Below are 17,362 nucleotides of genomic sequence, written 5' to 3'. Positions count from 1 at the left end.
AACACCCAGAAAAGCCAGCTAAGCACACAGAGCGATTTGATTTGATGAGTGACAGGGGTTGATGGAGCTATGCACATAGTCATTTCTCTCTGCCCAGCGCCGTCTGTACCGAAGCTAAATACGTCAGCATCCTCGTTTGCGGTATTTGGTGACATTTTTTTATAAAATAACTTACTTACAACTTGTTTTGAAACCATTGTTTATTTTTTAAAAATGAAGGTAAAAAAAGCCTCAATGATTTAAAGCACTGGTATCAAACAGGCGGCCTGCGGGTCGGATCAGGCCCGCTAAGGGATTGAATCCGGCCCGCGAGACGACACTCAAAGAAGCGCACGAGAGAAATGAGCTGCAGGTTGAAATATGTCAACTTGATGTTGGCCAAAGCCAGGTGCCTCGAACAAAGACACTGTAATTGTATTTTCTCTCTCTCTCTCGCTTTCTCTCTCTTTCTCTTTTCCACCTCTTTTTCTCCAACTCTGTGTCTGTCCCTTTCACTCTCTGTGTCTCTCTTTTTCTCTTCCTTTGTTGCTCTTTGTCTCTTTCTCTCTGTGTCTTTTTAACTTCTTTTGCTCTAACTTTCTTTTTTCCTTTTCTCTCTTTTCTATTTCTCTCTTCCTACCCTTCGTGCTTTCTTTTCTCTTTTCTCTCCTTCTTTCTTTTTATTTCTCTTTGGATTTCTTTCTTCCTCTCCCTTTCTTTTCCCCCTCTATGACGACTTATTACCTCTTTTGTTTCTCACGCTCTCTCCCTCTCCCTCCCTCTTTCTCTTATTTCTTTATCTGTCATTTTCTTTCTCTTGAATCTACTAGTCCGGCCCCCAACAGAATGTTTGTTCTATCGTGTGGCCCCCGAGTTCAAATGAGTTTGACACCCCTGCTTTAAAGTAACGACGAAGGGGGAGACAAGTTAAGTGGTATATTTGTTGATATGGGACGCAGGCATGACTCTTATTTCATGAATTTGATCGTACCAGTTACACGGTAGCATAAAACACGCTGAAAACGTAGCTTTTGTCTGGAGATGGGCTTTGCTGGTTTTGCTGACATTTGTCTTCAAATAGAGACCAAAATATTTTGGAATATAGCTCTTAGGGTCATAAAGGTTCCCGACCCCCGTTTCTTCAATGAGTAATTGATGGAATGTATCGGATGAATTACCCTGCCCTATTGGAAGTCACCTGAGGGTTAAAAACATAACTGCGTCGCATGCTCACATCCTGGTCGGAGGCACTAAATAGGTTGCCCCAGGTGCCGGGGGTTCGCGGCGGCGGTGGGGGCGCTCGCCTGGACGGGAGCAGGACCGCAGGAAGTTCCTTGTTTTCACAGAGATAAAGGAGCTTTCAGGTTACATCCTGGGCCGTAATCTCTCGCACACTTCCTGGTTTTGTTCGCGGCCGAGCCGGCCGAAACGACGAGCTCGCCTTCGCCGCCGGAGGCCGATCGATAACTCGGGACGGCGCCGGATGCCCGTCTGGCGTTTGCGACGAGCGCCTTTGATCGAGCTTGCCGTTAAAGGCCCCTCGATTCCAAAGATTTATGTATTCATTTATTCTGAGTGCCGCTTCATTAGCGAGAATGCTAAAAGTGTGCATATACTTTCTTTTCTGACCCCTTCGATTGCCTTAAAAGCATAATTAAGATTGTTCCCAGCTCTTACATCCTAATTCAAGAAAAGGCTAGTGCACTTTCCCAATTCAAGATCCCTCCTTTAATGTCACTTAGAGAGAACCTTGCGCTCCAAAAAGTGTATTTACAGGGTTCGTTCATGGCCAAATTCAAGCGCTTCTCAAGCACTTTCAAGGCCCGATCAAAAACACCTTTTTTGTTGGCTTTGGTGACTCAAACAAAGTCGCTATTTTGCTGTTAGCACATACTTTGAGCTATTTTGCGTTGTTCCTACAAATCAGGGGTGTCAAACTCATTTTAACCCGGGGGCCACACGAAAGACCAAACATTCTCTCGGGGGGCGGACTAGTAGATTTGAGAGAATGAAAAAGTGAGAGGGTGGGACAAACAAAGAGAGAAAGGGAGAAAGAGAGCGATAGAGAGAGAAAGAAAGAGAGAATGTGAGGAACAAAAGAGTTAAAAAGAGAACTAGTGAGAGAGGGGGAGGTAAAGAGAAATAAATAAATAAACAGAGAATTAGAAAGCCAGAAGGAGAGAAAAAGACAAGGGGAAAGCAAGAGAAAGAGAGAAGAGAGTGAGAAAAGGAAAAAGGAAGAGAGAGCAAAATAAGGTAAAAAGACACAGAGAAAGACAAAAAGGAACAAAGAGAAAAAGAGAGAGAGAGAGAGAAAGAGAGAGATGGAGAGTGAGAGAAAACAGAGGAAGAGAGAGAGAGAGAGAGAGAGAGAGAGGGGTAAATACAAGTACAGCGTTTGTGAGAGGCAGCTGGCTTTGGCAACATCAAGAGGACATATTTCAACATGCAGCTTGTTTTTCTCTTGTGCTTCCCTCAGCATTGGCTCGCGGGCCAGATTCAAGCCCTTAGCGGGCCTGATCCGGCCCATGGGCCGCCTGTTTGACACCCCTTATGTAAATGATCTGCGCTCTGGTTTAAAAAACACGGAAAAGGCTCTATAGTGGTTGACATACGGAACACAAAAGAAAGTACTGTATGCATGAAAATCAGAAAAATGAGCCACATCTGGACTCAATTTAATGATATTGATTGCTCAGAAGATGAGTGCATTCAATTTTTGGTGTATTCATCAGAAGATTTGTGTGCAAATTGGTTAAAAAAAGAATTGTAAACAGTTCATTTTTCTGCATTTTGTCATTTATTCAGTTAATATTTTTGATTTACATTTTATTGTTGTGCCTTTTCAGGGATTTTGTGTTGATGCTGTATAAAAATCCAAAATTGTTTTTGTAGATCTGTGAATATTTTCTATTTATATTTCATGTGTTTTCTATAATATTTTAATATTATTGATAATACATCATTAAAAAAACAATAGCCCAAAGATCCTCTTTTTGAAAAAGGGCCGGAATCCCCATGGCTAGTCTGATAAGGCTGTCTTCTTGGATGTGACAGTAGGGGGCAGTAACGCTTCACATGACTAAAGCCACCATCAGCGTCATTTTTACACCCTTTTTTCCCTTTCATTTAAAAGCGTGGTGTTTTGAGACTGACGGCTAGGAAACAAAGCATTGGAAATCATTTCAAGCACTTTACCCAAAAATCAAGCATTTTGCTGACCTTGAAAACACGACCATAAAATTCAAGCATTTTCAAAGCTTTCAGGCTCAGGTATTTAGCTTCAATTGGCTACACTGGAAGCTGGCATGACTAAGACTTCTGGTAAAATTCCAAATCCCACACTCCTTTCTGCGTCCGAACTGCCAGTTTACAAACGGGAGACGCTCCCTGTTCTGTTACCGGAGGAAACTTTCAATCGGCTCTCTACGTCACTTCGGAGCTCTCATAACTTCTGTCGGGTGTTATTTATGAGCGGCGTTTAGCCGAGGAGCTGCCTTCCTACAGCACCTGCTGGTGTCGGAGAATCCGAGCCAAGGCAGCTGCTAGAGACTGGAACGAGAGAAGAAGAGAGGGCCGGGAAAAAAAGACGACTCTGGGTCCGGGAACAGACTAACAAGCCGCGGTTTATGAGGAGAGCCGATTCTATTGGGGAGCGATAGCGTGCGCTGATGTTAAATCGGGCAGGCGCGCAGCAAACATCTTATCCCGTTAATGAAGGTTATTATGGCGGCAACAGAAGGGCAAAACAAACAAGTGACGACAGAGCGCTAATTAATAGTGTTGTACAACTCAGAAGATAATCAATTAAAGGCCACGCTTCATTGACTCGGAGGCCTAAAGCGCTGGCGCCAGAGTAACTAGGTAGGGTGAGGGAGGGGGAAGGTCTTCATCAGCATGAGGAAAAGGACAGATGTACAATAGCGTCAGTAACACCCCTTCTTCTGCTGTATTTACACCATCTCCGGGTAGAAAAAATAAATAGTCAGGAGTTTTAAGCCTGCGTATGTCATGAGATATCGTTTTACTAGCTCGATTTTGCAGTTGCTGATGCCAAGTCACGTTTATTTGTGACTAGGAGTCTCAAAGGGCTGCACAGACCACAGATTATTGCAAACCACATACTATTATCACACCATCCCCTCATCTAAAACCGACATGAGGGCAAGGAAAAACTCAAAATCAGTCAAGTCATGTTTATTTGTGATGCCCTTAATCACAAGGAGTCTCAAAGGGCTGCACAGACCACAGACTATTATGACACAATCCCGTGATCTAAAACCTACACGAGGGAGAGGAAAGACTCAAAAACCTCAAGAAAATTAATAATTTTTAGAGGGGACTGCACATGAGGTCATCCCCCTTCCAGGATGGCCAGGCAGCAACGGATGTTGCAATAAGAAATAATACACAGATATTGTCAACGTGAAATATAGGTCGTTCAAAAGCTGTAGAATCGAAGTGTGTTTTAAGCCAAGGAGTCTCAAAGGGCTTTAAAGACTACAAACTATTGTTACACTATCCCCTGATCTAGAACCTACATGAGGAAAAGGAAAAATTCAAAACCTCAGCATGAGGAAAAGAAGAAACCTTGAGAAGGGGCCGCTCATGAGGTCATCCCCCCAGGCCAAAATGGATGTTGCAAGGACATCAACAAATAATGCAAAGTGAAATGTAGGTCATTCATAAGCTATAGAATAGAAGTGTGTTTTAAGCCTAGATTGAAACACCTCCACAGGGCAGAGCATTCTACAGCACTGGAGCCTGAACGGAGAACGCTCTGGCACCTGCTGATTTCTTCTTGACTCTTGGGATCATTAGTAGACCAGTATTTGTCAAACCAAAAGGAGGTTATGTTGTTCTGTTGGCATATTTTCCAAGTTATGGCTTCGTTTTAACTATGGCAATAATAGACTACTAGATCATTTAAATGTTTATAGATGTTATAATATTGCTACACAAAAATCTAACTTTTGTCAAGAGATGTCAAATAAACATCTAGAATTAAATTGATATTTTCAATAGATGTATTAATTACTGTAAGAAAAAAATGTGGAGCGTTTTAAGTGTATTTGAAACCGAATGTTTTACCTTTACTATTTTCATGCTACACTTTCAAAAATTTTAATGGTCAAATGCTGAAATTCTAAAAATTTGGAACATTTTAATCCAAAGTGTATAAAAACAATTAAAAAAAGGACTGATAGTTGTTGAAAAGAGATTCGTTGTTGCAAATTTACTTGTGTTAAAATGCAAACTTACATCATTTTGATATCTTTAGCTGTATTGTACGTCTTCCGGTTTTTTGTTTTATTTTTCGTTTCTGGCCATGACCGAGCAAACAAAAATTAGCTAAAGACTGTTGAAAGGACTAGAAGGTAAAAAGGCAAATTGTCATGATTACCGATGTGCTTCACCTGTGCCCGCTTCTTTGGTGCCAACTGCCTCGGACTCTGATTGGCTCCCTGTCACTATTTAAACCCACTCCTTTCTGTCACCTGTTGTCAGTCCGTCTGCGAACTTCAGTGTACTCTAGGCAAACTTTTTCGACCCTGACTCCCACCTGTTTTTGCTCCCGTCTGTTTCCCAGCTTCGACCCGTTTTTTTTTTTATCCTGACCACATCTTCTCTCCTCTCCTGGCTTTCGACCCGTTTCCCATCCCGACTACGTTTTTTGCTCTCCTGTCCCGGCGACTGACGCGTTTTTTCCATTCCCGACACCGCCATCGCTCGCCACGGAAGTCCCACTTCTGCGTTCAGAGCGACCTGCGTCCAGCGATCACCGGATTGTGGTGCAACCCTTTCCTTTCTTCCAATAAAACTGAGAAAAACCTAAGGCAAGTGGACCCTGTCTCCGTTCTGATCCCAAGGAGCTTGTTTTGTTGCCAATAACATGTTTAAATGGGTCAATCGGTCTGCATAGTGATTAAAAACAGTTAAGATGATTACGCGCAGGCGAAATTCTCGTATCTTACAGTAGAAAAACACTTTATTTACCCGGCTATAAATTTCACACGCAAGCCTGCTGTAAAACAGTAGCCGTTGTGACTCGTCTGTCTTGGATCGGGTCACACTCGGGGGGCCACTGGGAGCTCCCAAAAATACTTATGGGTTAAATGGGGCGACGCTCTCGCTCCATGCCTCCCACTATTACACCCTCCCTCGGCTTTCAGGCGGCCCATTCTCCTCTCATTAATCCCGTGTGGATGTTTATCCATGTTGACATCCAGCATAGCAGACGGCCCTCTTTCTGACTAACAAACAGGGTGACTAAGGTTTTTCTCTGCCCGGGCCGTCTCAGGGCTCTCGCCTAGCTCGTCTCCGTCGCCGTACGGAGTTAGAGGGGGGTGCTCTCCATTTGTTAGTCATCGCGACCCCCGGGACATCAAAGTCAGGTCGCGCGACCGGAATCCGAACGCGCGGCCCCTCGGGAGGGCCATTATCGGTTGCGTGCGCTATGGAGAGGAAAATCGATCCGGTCGTCATAATGGGCTGGCAAAAAGCCAAAGCGCTGGACTGTGTTCAAAGCACAATACGCAGCAACGGATTACTTATCATCTGATGTCATCCCATTTCATCCCTGCGGACCCAACCGCTGCGGGACTACAATAAGGTCAAGCGCGTAAGAAGTGGGCTAGCCGATAAACGTCTTTGTGAAGGGAGCGGGGGGGAAGGGGAAAAAAGTGGAGAAACTGACAAGTCAGGTGCTCCAGCAGAGGTTTGCCCTAAAGAGCTTTTTGTTGCTTGACACAACACAATCTGGCGTGAGCGCCTTGCTGAGCCCGCCTCCCGCCTATTGTGTCCGTCCCGTCTTTTTCATTAACCGCTCCACTGAGGTCCACAAGCGAGAGGGAGGGGACGGACGGAGGGATGGGCAGGCGGGGGGGGGGAGACAGGAGGCGATGGTAATGATTGGGGGGGGTGTCGGGGAGGGGGTCTGCAGACAACCGCAAAGTGGAATAACTGTTGTACTCACAAACGCCCACTTAAAAATAAAACGGACAGCCCAACTAAGAGCACTATTACAATAAACTGTAGTCTTTGTACCACTAAGCGCTGGTCTACTGGTAATCCCAAGAGCCAAGAAGAGTTCCGCAGGTCCGAGAGCATTCTCCATCCGGGCACCGTTGCAGTGGACTGCTCTTCCCCCTGAGATCCGATCTGCAACCTCAGTGGAAATGTTTCAATCTAAGCTTAAAACACACTTCTACTCTATAGCATAGGAATAACCTATATTTTTGTTGACAATATCTGTGTATTATTTGTTATTGCAACATCTATTAAAGCCTGGTCATCCTGAAAGGGGGATGACCACATGTGGGGTCCCTCCTCAAGGTTTCTCCATTTTCCTCATGTTGAGGTTTTTGAGTTTTTCCTTGCCCTCATGTTGGTTTCAGATCAGGGGATGGTGTAATGATAGTCTGTAATAATAGTCTGTGCAATAACCTGTGCAGCCCTTTGAGACTCTTTGTGTTTAAGGGCGTCACAAATAAAAATGACTTGACTAAGGATGGCGATTACAGCTTAATTCCATACGCATCGCTCGAGACCATTAACTCTTTCTTGCGTGTGAGGAAGAGGCCAAGAGGGTAGAGTGAGGAAAATTGCAAAAAACTTGGCAAAACGCGTGTGGTTGAAGTCATCCTCCGATCCCACCTGTGCCCATGACTCACAGTGTGAGACTCACGAGTGTGTTTTGGACCGTTACCCAAGCGTAGAGACAGGGGCCCCGCAAAAGGTGTCACAGATCAATTACATTTTAGCAGCTCTCATCTTGTCAGCGTAAAATGCCTTTATTGATTACCACAGACAACAGATGAGATGCTTACTTTCATGAATGCAGTCCGACGGAGATGTGTTAGATTCTACTGGCCTATCTTAGGAGAGAGGTACCCCATGTCTCCCCTTGGACAAAGAAGGGGGGGTGCCGATTTTGCTGTGTGCAACGGCTGTTTTGTGCAGCTCATCGAGCTGACACTTTGCTACAAATCACCTCCGCCGCAACCCCCACAAACTCCAGGATATTGCCACTCATTCAGACAATCTGTTGCTGGTCCGCGGATGCTACGTGGCCCTCATTCGGGGAGGCACCCCATCCCCATGGCTTTGTCGGCCCACATAAACCCTTCTTCCTGGTGAGAAAAACATCGTGTCGGACAGCCACGAAAATACACAGGGTGGAAAGCAAACAAGCGGCATATACGTGGGACAAGCGTGGCACGGGCTTCATTTACTTGATGAAAATGTCAGCGCGCTACAATGTGGGTCCTTCAGAGCCTTAGGCCGTGTGGGAAGGGTTTGATGAATTCTGCTTACGTTCCGTGGATTCCTCCCTCGCGGGGACCTTCAGGAAAAGAATGGGTCATATGCAAATGGCATGCACAGTATGGAGAAGAAATTTCCCACAAGCCCAGTGTGAAAAGGGCTCTCCCTCCCCATGCCAGGCCCGTTCAATGGGCCTTTTCTTCTGCCATTGAAAGTGAATGAGGTAGAGCGGGCTAACCGCAAAGGTAACTAGGCTTCTTTCTTCTGGGCCTTTCTCACTAAAGCCTTCACACACAATGCTTCGTTTACGCATTCAACCACACAAACCACAATAAAGCACATCCAAGCGCTGTTAAGGGGGTTAGTGAAACTGACTCTGGGTGGAAAACCCCTCCTTTATGCAGGAAGAGCACCTTTTTATAGGCTAATGCCCGCCGCCACCATGGGGCGGCTAATCATTAAGCGGCCTGAACGGGAGGTGGGATGCTACATCATATAATTTGAATTTCAAGGAGCTGCCCACTGAGGAAAACCATTCCTTGACGATATCCATTAGCCTTAAACATTTCCCTTTATCTCGTTTTTACCAACGTTAAAGGTATTTCTGAACAGATTTTCTTTCCATTAGACACACAACGTGTAGTGTTCCTCCTCACAATTTTAGAAATATTTTTCCAGATATTCCACGTGCTGGGAGACTCAAGAAATTTGGTCTCAAAGTTGACCATCAGGCTCGTTGGCGATAGAGCTATGACGTCATCAAAGGAACACAGCATTTTTAAAATGGCGAATCCCAACAACACAACGTGTGAGGCCAGCTCCAAAACAGACAGTGATTGTAGTGAAGTGATTACATATCAGTCATTTCTGCTTGGAGGTAGGCTATCGTGGCTTTTAGTTTGTGTAATTTCTTACCGCGTACGTCGCTGCTGGTATAATTTTTGTTCTCATACTGTGGCTCCCGATTAGCTTCGGGGCTGCCGAGGGCTTTCCTGGTTTTTTTTGCGCCCGGTTGGCACTCGTTGGCTGCCTACCATTGTGTTCTGGCAAGCTAGTTTGGCCTTAGCGCTGGTTTTGCCGTGTCCCTTAGTTTATTCCCGGCCGGCTTCTCGTTTATCCCTGTCGCCGTTGCCGCTCTTTTTTTTGGTTCCCGGTTAGCCCGGCTGATTTTTGGTTAGCCAGCCTCAAGTTTGTTTGTCGAGGCTGCCGACCCTTGATCGACCCTGGTTAGCCCCCTGTCGGCCTCCATGTGTTTTTTTGCCAGTTCGCCCCTTTTTGGCCGCTCACCCTTTGTTGTACCATTACTGCGTCTACCTGCGACACAACGCCTAGGCATTCTTCACAAAAACGACCGAAACTTTGCTTAAAACACTCAAAACCTCTTAGACGAATTGACACGTAAAGCAATATGGCGACTGTTCGGGTGCCGGTGTTCCTCCGATGACATCACACCTCAGGATGACAAGTACGAGACATGCTGTCTTCAAAATGCATTCTCTCCTTAAAATAATTGGAACATAATGATAAAATATATCAAGATTTAGTGAACATTTCCTCACATAGTATTCCTCTGACTCGCAATCTGTATCTACTGTACAAAAGTGCCATGTTTTTTATCCTCCGTCACCGGGTCTTACAGCTGTCACCTGCTCCACACATCTTTGGACACCTCCACTGCCTCTACCCGACTCCCATCCATCCCCCATTTGCAGGTCCAAAGGTGGGGGTACACAGAGCGCACAATTTAAGGGGTCACCAAAGAATGGACGGGGAGAAGAGAAAGGGCCGAGGGATCCCAAAGCGCCCCCCCTAACCCCTTTTCCCCTTTCATTGCACAGACTTAAACACAAACACAATCGGACACGCTGGAAGCTTGACAATGGCACAGGGGAGGAAAGTGAAGTCATACTCTAGGCACGCTGGGTACCTAGGTCAGGGGGCAATCAACAGCACCCATGGCTACTGTGTCTTAACCCCCCAAATAAAGGGAGGGGGAGAGGAGAGTGCGTGAGGAGGCGGGGCCCATTCCTCCTTACTTGGCACATTCAAATGAAGTTGCCGGGGAAGTTGCTGAAAAGCCCTGAGATAAATGAAATATTTCCTCCTCCGCTAAAGTCTCGACACAACAGGGGTGAAGCTTTTAAATGTAAACACTCGTCTTTAAAAACACTCGTGCGAAAGTGCGGGGCGACACAGCTGATGCCGCCTTCTGCCGACAAACCGGCCTCGTATTGATTCCGCGGCATACTTCTAGCATGTGCTTGTGTTCCCCAAAACCGTTCGGGCGTGGTGACGGATATAAAGTTGTTTCGTCGAAGCCATAAACAAGAGCTCACGACTTATTTGCCAAGTGCCGACCTCCTTTTCCTCCTCCGATGGCTGATTCATCGGGGCGAAGTCAACGAGTGCGCGACGAAAGACGGATTGCTCTTTTATTTTCCCGTTTTGCTGCTACGGCGATCGAGAGAGATTCCAAAAACCATCCCGGTGACGCCCTGTTTATTTTTGCAAAGAATGTTAACAGCACTCGCATTCCTCTATTCCCAAATTGCTGTGTTAAATGACCATGGCAGGGAATGGGAACTATTCCCGAAGGGAGCGCAATGGAGAAGAAGCCACAAAGGATCCCACCTGTCGTCCCTGCAAGCTGTTAGCACCTCTCTGTTTACTGCAGAGAATGGATCTCACCTTGATCTCCGTTACGCCTGATAGCTAGCGACCCAGCTAATGTCAACTGAGCACAACTCTAAGGCTAGGTTGGACGCTCAATTCCCATTATTATTGTCGTGAAATCCGACGTTTCGGTGAGAGCTTTCACGTTTCCGTCTTAATGCGACGTTTACGCGATCTCCCGTGACCTTTTGCGGACGCTACAAGAGAGAGCACGTGACGGCAAACCCAATGCACCCAGTGTTTACGGAAGTACACATGGATGCTTACGGCAGAGCGTATCGAACAATTTTAAAGTCAATCTGCTGCCAGAGGCTGAACAGTTGTTCCCGAAAAAATCTGAAAATTCAATTTCCCTCTATTAAATTGTTTCTGTGTTTTCATCCACCATAAATGTTAAGTTCTACACTTCCTTCCGCCTCTTGGTGACGTGCTGGTTGCATGAATGCTCCCTGACTGTTCACACAGAGGTGGCGCTCAAAACAATCAAATATGTATCAGATTTAAGAGCACATATAAAAGGTCTGGTGAAAATAAAAAGCGGATTTGTGCCCTTCGGACGGACTTGAACGGATCGGATACAGGTCACATATGCAAAACAATACCATTTCCCTGCAGTGTGAACCTAGCCCAAGTCCAAAAACGGACTCATCACAATATGGGTACATTCATTTAAAGGCGGGGTGCGCAATTTCAAACTTGGTTACTCTTTGCTGGCATCTCCTGACTTAAACCATGATTGCAGGTTCTTCATGATGCGCGTGCAAATGGAAATACTTTTTTTTTTAAGCGTGGACAAGCTTGACGTCCCTCTTCGGTACTCCCCCGTGCCCCCTTTCCCCAACCTAATGTGTTCCACCCCAAACAGCTCTGATAAAAGTAAAATAGAAAGGCAGGTAGCACAATGGAAAATAAAATGGAAAACTCAGTTAGGAATTGTTAACACATACTTATTGGGAGGAAATATTTACCCTTAACTTTTTGAGGACACGTCAAAAGAGGCCCCTTTTAAACAACAACTCAATTTTCAATGGAAATCTCATTAAAACACATTATTATACATTATTAGTCAGTTTGGTTGAACTGGTCTTTCATCTATTTTAACAAATAAACCCCAGAAAACCCACCACTTTTTATGGATTAAATAAAGCATCTTGTGCTAAATTGTTAAATGAGAATAACACAAACACTGAAACACTTGCACCTATCATTTCCCTAAATGCTACAATTGGCTTAGTGATCATGGTTTAGATTTGGGCGATCTCTCTCTATTTCCACTTAATCTCTACTCTCGCTTTCGTAATTCAACAAGTTTTCGAACGGTCGCTTTTTAAAATGAACAATTTAATGGAGTTAATTTGATTTATTGTCCAGCCTCGCTAGTTAGAAAGACAGGTCGTAAAGTAAAAGGATGTTAACTCAAATGCAAATGAGGTCAAAGTAACAGACAAGACATCTGCCTGACTTTAAATATCAATAGGCCAGTAAAAAACCTGTCAATTCCAGAGGGACGAGTCAACATTCGGAATGCTTTCTTCAACAACCAAGTCAAAAAAACAAAATAATGACGACAATAAACAGAAATTGCAAAAGAATTCTACTTTGTTGTTTGAAGGGGGGAAAAAAAACAGTTTCTGAGCTGTTCCCTTATCTAAGGCGTGTCTACATACATACACCCAATCTCCAGAGGCGACGCGGCACACTGAACACGCCTCTTAACAAACTGAGATGACAGTCGGGGTAAGAAAAGGACACTTTTGGACACAAACCGCCGATGGAAAAAGCAGAAATATAAAACACACTTTGGTGGCATGTTACCGCCCACAACCGCTGCCAAGTTTTCCAGCTCAGCAAAAACGGGAGACATTCCAATCACTTTTGCCATTTGTTGACTCATCACTTTACTGCAGAAGGTCTGCATTCATAGAGTAAAGTATAGAATAAATATTAATAAATATTTATATCAATATTGTTCTCTCTTTAAATGATCTCTATTTATAAAAAGCTTTATAAAGCGCTTTACACTTACCCTATAGACTTTTTTCGGTGAAAACCAGAGTCAAGTCAAGTCAAGTCATTTTTATTTGTATAGCCCTTAATCACAATTAGTCTCTAAGGGCTTCACAAGTTATTACATATAAGTAACACTTACCCTATAGACTTTTTTCGGTGAAAACCAGAGTGTTGTTTGGAGTTTTTTTTCATCTTCTAGATATAGTATTAGTTATTGTCTGACTTTTGTTCTGTGAAGAATCCAGAGAGGGTTATTTTGTTATTATTGATTTCATTATTAGAGTTATACTTTTTTCTTTTTTCTGACTTTGGTTTAGTGAAGATTCCAGAAGGGTTATTTTATTGTGGCTTTCTGGAAAAACTTTTTTTTTTCTTTACATTTAGGCACTCCTGCAACCGTCACACTTTTTCTGTTACGAAGTGGTCTTCTGAAATTCCTTCTGACCGTCCCCAAAAGCCCTATGTTGGGCTGACCCGACAGCAGCAATTTTTCTTGTTTTCTTTATAATCAAGTCAAACCAGCAACTCTGAAACTCGAAATTATTGCAAAACAAAACGTTTACTTATGATGTAAAGGGAGGGTTGGCTTGCATACATACACTGCCTGATTACCGTAGTCCACAAGCACCGTGCCAGAAAGCTATCACAGAAAAACACGCTTAAAAGCCACGAGAAAGAGTCCAATATGATTAGAGATAAAATGTGGCCCCTTGCAAGAAGTTTGAAGACCCCTGCTATACATTTTTAGCACATTTGTGTGATCCTTTTCTTAACCCTCCTATTATGTTAGGGCCACCAAGCCGTTTTGGATTTGAAATGCATCCAAAAAACACATGCGTTTGTTTTCATGACTTTTTTAGTAATGTCTATTTCACCCCAATAAAGCATAAAACAAATTATAGGTACATCATAAATTGCTCCAATTGAAATTGTTACATGAGTATTGTCAGGTTTTGACCCGGCTATGAAAACAGGATCATAAAAGATTAACTATCGCCAAAACTGAAATCATAAGTAGACAGTTAGTCAACGTGATGACAACCAGCCCCTCTCCCACTCGTGTGAGCTTCAGGGGATTTTCATTTGGGCGTTTTTCCACGATATCTGCACTAAAAGACTTGTCAAGACATGGAAGGCCAATTCGGTATAGAAATGGTAAGTTGCAGAGTATTTTTTGATGAACAATGTCAGAAAAGTAAGCCAGGGGAGTATGGCATCACAATCGGGTCAGCCTCGGATGCCCAAACCAACTATATATGGAATTTACAGATTTTCACAGGTGAAGCTGTAAGTGGCATCACTGAGAATAAAATACAGGAGAAACGTCAAGTCAAGTCACATTTATTGATATAGTCCTTAATCACAAAAATGTCTCAAAGGACTGCACAGGATTACAATGACTCAATCGCCTGATCTTAAGCCAACATGCGGGCGAGGAAAAACTCAAAACCTCAGCGTAAGGAAAAAAGAAACCTTGAGAAGGGGCCTCACAAGTGGTCATCCCCCTTCCAGGATGTGCACAAACATAGTAAACATCAATAAAAGAGAACACTAGGTAAAATGTAGAAATTTGTCCAGAAAGTGCATGACAGCAACGATGCCCCCAGCCTATAAACTAGTCCAGAAAGTCCATGACGGCAACGTGCATTGATATTAATGTATATTAATGTATAGTTTATACTATTCAAATTAAAAAATAATCCGGCAGAGGTGTTGTAATACTGTTCAAAAATAGTCATGTCACAGAAAACCTTGTTATTTTGTCATATAATTATCTTGAAGTTTGTTTTACTATTTTTATAAATCGAAATTAAATTAGAAAGGAGTGGATAGGTGTTGTGAAAGGATAGTGGGATTGTGAACGCATTCTTAAGGATGGGCTGGGCACCTGTATGATGCGACAGGGGTAAACCAGTGAAAGCTGTTGAACAGAAGTGTGTGTTGTGTCACCCTGACCTGAGTGACATGGCCACTTTCTGGTGTCCAGTTTCATCTGGAGGGACGAAAGCATGACTGACTTAGGTGCCGAGGTGCCTCACTTGTTTGGGTGTTTGGGTAATTGGGTTGGCCAAGGTCCAAAAATGTTTGTGTGTGTTTTTTTGCTATCCCTCCCTTTTATTTTCTTTGTTATTGTATGTGTGTGTCTTGCTGTCGGTCGCCCCTCTTGAGGGATCTGACCAAGGTAGATGGATAGAATACATCGAAATTAAGGGGTGTACTGGTAGAGATAAGGCCCATGGATCCACGTCAAAAGTAGAAGAAACAATATTCCCAAGGATAAGGAAGCCTAACAAGGTAACCGAAAGGTGATGTATTATTGTTGTTTGCGAATTAAGTCAAGTCATGTTTATTTGTGACGCCCTTAATCACACAGAGTCTCAAAGGCCTGCACAGACCACAGATTATTGCAAACTGTTATTACAGATTAGTATGACACCATCCCCTCATCTGAAACCTAGATGAGGGCAAATAATACACGTATTGTCAACATCAAATATAGATTATTCGTTTTAAGCTTAGCCTGCTCCACTAAAATGGGGCTCGTTACCTAAGAGAAGAGGGTTAAAAGTGTAAACTTTCTATTCCTTAACGACACCGTTTCCTCAAATCTTGTGCAACCAAAGACAGAAATGACATTGATATTATTTTCAGCATCCTCCTTACTACCTTGAGGCTACACTGGGTGGCACAATACACAACACATGATGCAAAACAACCATCTCACTTGTTGTCACCAATACACGCAGAAACCGTGCAAAGGACGCAACCAAAGGGGGGGGGGCATATTGATAGTCCCTTTTTACCTCGAATGTGCATGCATGTGCAATAATGCCCCGCAAATGACGAAGGGTGTGTTTTTAAAGCTGGCTAAGAGACAACTGCCCCGGTGGAATCATTCAAAAGGATTCCTAACGCCACAGCCGCTGTCCTTATATGGGCTGCGCGCTGCTCACATCAACAGGCGCGTGAGCTAGAACCTCCACCTTTTCCCTTTTTTTTTCTTCCAAAAAAACGAAATAAAGTTGTGCGATTATTCAACAAAATAACACCGCTATCTTCGATCAAGCGATCCAAAAGCAGTGCGAGTTATTTCTCCCAACGGAGCGGCAACAGTGTCTCTCGCGTTACCTGCTTGAAAGTGACATATTCTTTTAAAATCGCCAAATGGTTTTTAAGAGTTGCGTTTTAAAAAGGAGGATATTATCCACGGATGAGATCCGAAAGAATTCGGGCTTCCGACGCAGCCCGTCGAGGATTGTTATAACAACCAGGTAGACACAAGTCGCTCCCACTCCAAGCCCCGCGAATCGTCTTTCATCGTCCAAAAACTCGAATGAATGAAAACTTAAGAAAAAGGAAGATTTCCCGGCTGCCATAAAAGCACCGTCTTTATAACAAGGGTGAGGTGCAAAGTAACGGGCGCAGCTTCCAAACTCCGACGAATAAGAAAAAAAAGTCAAAGAGAGGAAAATGGACGCAAATGTAAACAGCGGATAAGAAAAAGTCGCTTTTAAGAAGAAGAGAGTGCGAATAACGGTCCCGGGGGGAAGGGGGGGAAGCGAACCGCTAGGCGGAGGCGCGACTCAGGTATAACGGTACCACCGCTGGCAACCGCGACTCGCCAGCACTTTGCCTCCAAAGTGGAAAGAAGAACCAAAATGAAGGCAACAATTCAGCTTTCGAAAAGTTGGCGGCGGTAACGGGACGGAAAGCGGTTGTGAACTCACCGTTATTCCTCCTCGGGTTCGCCTGCTTTCTGCGCTTACACCTGGGGCCATCCGCCATGATCCTTTCGTCGGCTCTAAATGCTGCCGGAGAGTCACCTCCTCTCGCACCCCCTTTCTCCCCCCCTTCTCCTCCACCGCACCTCCCTCCCTCCCTTTCACCTCCCTCTTCTCCGTTACCTGCTTTACGACACTCACACTTTACGACCTCACCTTCTTCCCTTTACCGGTCCCGTGAAAAGAAACGTGGAGGCGGGAAAAGAATGGAGAGAGCTAACTCGCTAAAAGAGCTAACTGAAGGTCTGTTACCTGGATAGTCGCCGATGTTCAAGAAAAACAAATGGAAGTTTGCTCTTTTAAATCGTCCTGGTTTCATCAGTAAAGGTAAAGTTGATATATGACGTCATACCACGATATGAACACACTTTAAACAGGGGTCTCCGACTCACGATGATAGTTGCACCCCCCCTAATGTGAAAGTTAAAGGGACAGTGTGTATTATTTGCCCACTAGATGCCGCCGCTTTCCGTCGTACTACTAAAAGCACTCGAAAAGAGACCGACGACGGAGACTCAAAGTGACCGAAAATGCACCGAGTTACTTTTGAAAAGGAGAAAAATAAGAAAAGGAAAGACAAAAATGAATATGAAATAAGGAAAAGAAAAAAAAGGCGAAAAAATAAAAGGGCAAAATAAAAAAAAGAAATAATC

At 44.1% G+C, this 17,362-nt stretch overlaps 1 protein-coding gene across 1 annotated transcript in view; it reads right to left on the bottom strand.

The window, feature by feature from the left end:
• The window catches only part of LOC148348695 (zinc finger E-box-binding homeobox 1-like), an 82,132-nt gene extending 65,377 nt beyond the window's left edge, over positions 1–16,755 (bottom strand). The window contains exon 1 of the mRNA XM_088322325.1: positions 16,656–16,755. Coding sequence (XP_088178451.1) covers positions 16,656–16,713 — 58 coding nt within the window. The 5' untranslated portion in view covers positions 16,714–16,755. The remainder of the gene's footprint in view (positions 1–16,655) is intronic.
• Positions 16,756–17,362: the final 607 nt, after the last annotated feature.

The sequence above is a fragment of the Urocampus carinirostris genome, chromosome 18 (genome assembly GCF_059441175.1).
Source record: "Urocampus carinirostris isolate Australia breed hairy pipefish chromosome 18, RoL_Ucar_1.0, whole genome shotgun sequence".
In the NCBI taxonomy this organism is placed as follows: Eukaryota; Metazoa; Chordata; class Actinopteri; order Syngnathiformes; family Syngnathidae; genus Urocampus; species Urocampus carinirostris.
Note: the sequence above shows the minus strand (reverse complement) of the source record. Positions and strands in the feature narration are given on the sequence as shown.